At 33.5% G+C, this 4,637-nt stretch overlaps 1 protein-coding gene across 1 annotated transcript in view; it reads left to right on the top strand.

Moving 5' to 3' along the window:
- LOC111398026 overlaps positions 1-4,243 on the top strand; it is a 17,523-nt gene extending 13,280 nt beyond the window's left edge. Inside the window, exons 3-4 of the mRNA XM_023024986.1 lie at positions 455-673; positions 3,813-4,243. Of these exons, the coding sequence (XP_022880754.1) occupies positions 455-673; positions 3,813-4,075 (482 nt within the window). The 3' untranslated portion in view covers positions 4,076-4,243. The remainder of the gene's footprint in view (positions 1-454; positions 674-3,812) is intronic.
- The last annotated feature ends 394 nt before the right edge of the window (positions 4,244-4,637 follow it).

Raw genomic sequence — 4,637 nt, 5'->3', positions numbered from 1 at the left:
TTTCTAGGTAATTTTTCCAATAAATAATGGAGAGTCGTATTGATCTTTTCTCATAATTTCATTGGCCCAAAGAGTAGTTTTAGGGCCTAATTAGCAAGATAAAGTCCATTATTTCTCTAGGAAAATTTATGTAAAATGTAAGAGCCACCAAAAAAAAAAAAAAAGGATGATTAAAATATGCATGCTCTTCGTTAAAGTGGAATTTTAGTTTGAGTTTTCAAATTTTCTTTTAGAATGCGTTTGATTGCCAATATTTTCATTGGAAAATGTCTTTTTCCCACCTAAATTCTCATTTTTGTGTTGTTTGATTGATATTTTTTTCATGAAAAATATTTTTCCACTTTTAGTCATGTGATCAGATTTTCCTAGAAAACAAGAAAAATATTTTCTTTGAGTAGAGTAGAATTTTATTTTCCATGGAATTCAAACTTTCCAAAAATTCCATTTTATCAAGTCTTCCACCTACTCACGTATTTAATCTCGTTCTCTCCCATTTCCCATGTACAAAATCCTCTCTCATCGCACAATATACCCAACCCAGAAAGACGGAAGAAAAAACCGGAAAGAAAGAAGACGAAACCAAATCGTCACACAAACAAACTAGGAAGAAGGAAGAAAAATCAAGTACCCGATCGAATCACTACTTCCATATCCACCCTATTCACTGCAAAAGGTCGACACTGCGCCTTTGATTGTGTCAATTATAGTTTGTTTCACAACATTTTAAAAAATTGCAGTATGTTGTTCAGTGTGAATGTCTTTTATGTATTTTTCCCCATAAATAAGTTTATTGGATCATAATCTACATATTAATTGTGTAAAATGTTTACTCTGGTTCAGTTTGATGTTGAATGTGCTCAATTATTTTCCTAAAAATTGATGGTTTGTGATTTACAGCACCCGTTATAGTTGTATATTAATTTTCATCCTTGGATATGTGTTAGTTTTGTGTCTCAATAACTTAAATATGGTTTGTGATTACATTTTTGATGCCATTATTTTCAAAGTTATTCCTCCTAAATATGTAAGTTGCCAACAGGCTGTGCAAATACCATTGATTTTGCCAAATTATCAAAAATGACTTGTAATTCGTTTTGAAGCATAAAAATATGTTTGGAATCAATTAATTGTAGAATTTGACTTCTGTACTCGTGTTCTGTATCACTTTGTCCCTCGCGTGTCCTCGGTGTGGTGACGAGGTTTCTTATCTGTTGTGCTGATTCACTTTTACTCTTTTGACATATAGTTTTGCTTGATGCTTGCATTACTAGCTTCCTTGCCATCTACCTATGGAGACTTAGATGGCCATGTAATATATATTGATGTGGAATCCAATAGTTCAACAAAGTACTTATTGATCCGACTGTACTAATTTCTATGCTTTACCATGAATAGATTTCTAGAATCTTATAGTCACACTCTGCCTTTATTTTCAAAATGATAGAAATGGGGTTTGACAGTTTTCCAGAAATATTTCACACGAAAGGAATGGCAAAAGAGACAAACATGTTCAGTGTTCTGTACTTTATCTTTCTCAATTCATTCCTTGATGTCTGTGATGGGTATGAGATGATATAATGTTTCAGCCCTTTTTATGGTGGTTCAAGATAACCAAGAAATGGGTTTATCTGTATATTATGTTAAGGGCTATTAATTTAGTTAGATCAAGAATTAGAATATCAATTTCAAGTTTAACCATAATGCTCATATCCTATGTTGGCTGAGGACATGACTAATAATTTTTAGGGTTATTACTTGCAAATACCATGTTTTTATATAGAGATTGACGTGCCATCAAAATTATTTTGTAATTTGTCCACAACTGTGAGTAGTCATAGGGATTGAACCTTCCACTTTAAAATGCAGTTTTAAGTTCCTCTTCAGCTACAAATAGATTTTTCCTCACCTGCCTTGATTGCCTTTACTATTTTCTTCAACCTTCTAATATAAGAATACTTAAAAGATGCATGCAGACTCCATTCTAAATCTATCAGGTTTTTTATTTCCCTGAATAATGTTTCAGAATTATTTCTTTGGTAGTAACTGAGATTGTATCAATATTATTCCAAATGACTAAATATATTATTCATCTTGTATAAATATAATACGTAATATATATGTAAATTTTATTTCACGTGATAGTTCGTAATATGGCTACAACAAGGAATCAACGTTAATGCGAACGACAACATTTAGGTTTATTTTAAATTATGGTCATACAAGTAATTGTGATATATAATGATATTAGGCATCGGGAACAATATCTTCCTAGAGCTCCTCTCACTAATTGGGATTCAGAAAGGGAGATGACACTTACATGAATGTTTGGTACGAGTGATACGATATGTCGTCATTCACCTTGGATGAAAATAGGTCCATTTCAAAGATTGTGTGCTCATTTGCGAACTTATAGGTTGTTTGATAGTAAGTTTGTCCGAATTGAGGAACAAGTGGCTATTTTTCTAAACACCGTCGGGCAAGACCAACGTAATCGAGCTGGACTTTACTTTTTTTCGATCTAGTCAAATAGTGAGTTTTTACTTCCACATAGTCTTAATGCGTGTCTTAGACCGTATAGAGATGTTGTGATTAATGCCACTTCTCATAACTCTCCATACGAGAAGGAAAATTTGAAGCCATGGTGCTCATTTTTTCAGATTCAAGGTTTGTGGTTATTTCATTATATCTTAGAACTTCAATGTTATAATATTTTGAAAATTATTCTTTTTTAAAGGATGTTGTCGGGGCAATAGATGGTACACACATTACTGCGAACGTCTCTTTAGACGAGCAAGCTAGGTATAACAATAGAAAGCAAGTAATTCCTCAAAATGTTTTGATAGTTTGCACATTTGATATGAAATTTACATATGTGCTTGTCGATTGGGAGGGATCAGCACATGATGGTCGATTGTTAAAGAGTGCAATATTATGCCAAGGGCATAAGCTAGCAATTCCTTTTGGTAAGTCGTATTACTAATTTGAAAAAGAAAATCTTACACATACAAGTTATAATAATTAAATAATTACTACGTAATAATAACTGTAACAGGTAAATATTATCTTGTCGATGTCAGTTTCCCATTGGTTTTGTGATTTCTTACGCCATACTATGGGACTCGTTATCATTGTAGAGACATTGAGGGTCAACGTCTTGAAAGTAGCAAGGAGTTATTCAATTTTCGACATTCATCTCTACGTAATGTCATTGAGAGGACAATTGGTTTGCTGAAAAAAAGATTTGCATATTTGAGAAATCAACCCTACCACGACATTGACACAGAAGCAAAGATAGTCCTTGCTTATTCTGCCATCCACAACTTCTTAAGGATTGATGACATAGAAGATATTTGTGAAGAGGACTTAGTTAGTAGCGATGACGAGGTTAACCTTACACACTGTTGATGTACCTAAAGATGAAACTCCAAATGCTCACATATCTTTCACATCTCCAGAAGCATGGTCTAATAAAAGGAATACAATTGCTGTGTTAATGTGGGCTGATTATCGTCCTAATCAGCTAGATGTAGCAGTTGATTTCGATTGAAGTCTAATATTTTATTTATTTATTTATGTTTCTATGTAATGGAACTAAACTTGACACACTTTCATATTTAGCTATTGCTAAGAATAAAGATGTACTGATATTAGACAGTTTTTTTCACGTCCTTGTGTAATGTTTAACATAAGGTTGCTAGAGTTTTAAATGTTGTAATTGGATTTGATCTTATTCGTTTCAAATTGTTGACATACATTATTTTTACCTGTTTGTATTTAATAGTCAACCATAAACTTTTAATCTTACCATACAGATTTCATAGCACATAATCGACAAAACACTACGACACCGTTTCGAGTTCCTAGACCAACCATCAATTCAGATGTGGAGGAAATAAGCTCAACCCAAGTGGATCCCAATTCGAGGAATCGTCACGTGCGTTGGAGTGATGCAATGGACAGTTGTATGATAACTACACTTTTACATCAGGAGTTGGTTGGTCACAAAAGGAATGACAATGGGTTTTCATCATTTCACGTTTCCAAAGCAATTGAGAGCGTGCATAACAGATGTTGAGTCATGGTCTCAGATAAGAATGCGAGGGTGCGATTGAAGACTTTAAAAAAGAATTTTTCGAAGTTCGCAATTGTTGAGTATGAGTGATTTTGGGTTAGATCCTGACACTGGACGTGCCACAGCTGATGTTCTAGCTTGGGAGAGTTTTTGAAGGTACAATATGTCATCAACCAACAAAATTATTAGGCATTTAATATTAGTACAGTATCTTTTGACATTGACTATGCATAACACATATTCCACTCTTTTTTCCTTTCTAGGAAGAACCAGTATTCGGAATTTGGAGGACCAAACTATGTCCTTATTATAATGATATGAATGCTATCTTTGGAAATGACTCGGCTACGGGAGATCGAGCTGTAATTGGCAATGATAATTTATCTCTCATTCTTGGTATGTTAAAGATCGTAAATAATTTTTTTTTTATTATTCATATTATATGAAAGATCCTGACGAGTTCTTTTTTTTCAGATGAAAACATGAACGATGTTAATGGTCAAAACGAGGGGATAGATCCAAGCCCAGTCCACGTTCCTAAGCGTAACGTTGAAGGAGAAACCAA

Source organism: Olea europaea, chromosome 7, assembly GCF_002742605.1.
Source record: "Olea europaea var. sylvestris chromosome 7, O_europaea_v1, whole genome shotgun sequence".
In the NCBI taxonomy this organism is placed as follows: domain Eukaryota; kingdom Viridiplantae; phylum Streptophyta; class Magnoliopsida; order Lamiales; family Oleaceae; genus Olea; species Olea europaea.
Note: the sequence above shows the minus strand (reverse complement) of the source record. Positions and strands in the feature narration are given on the sequence as shown.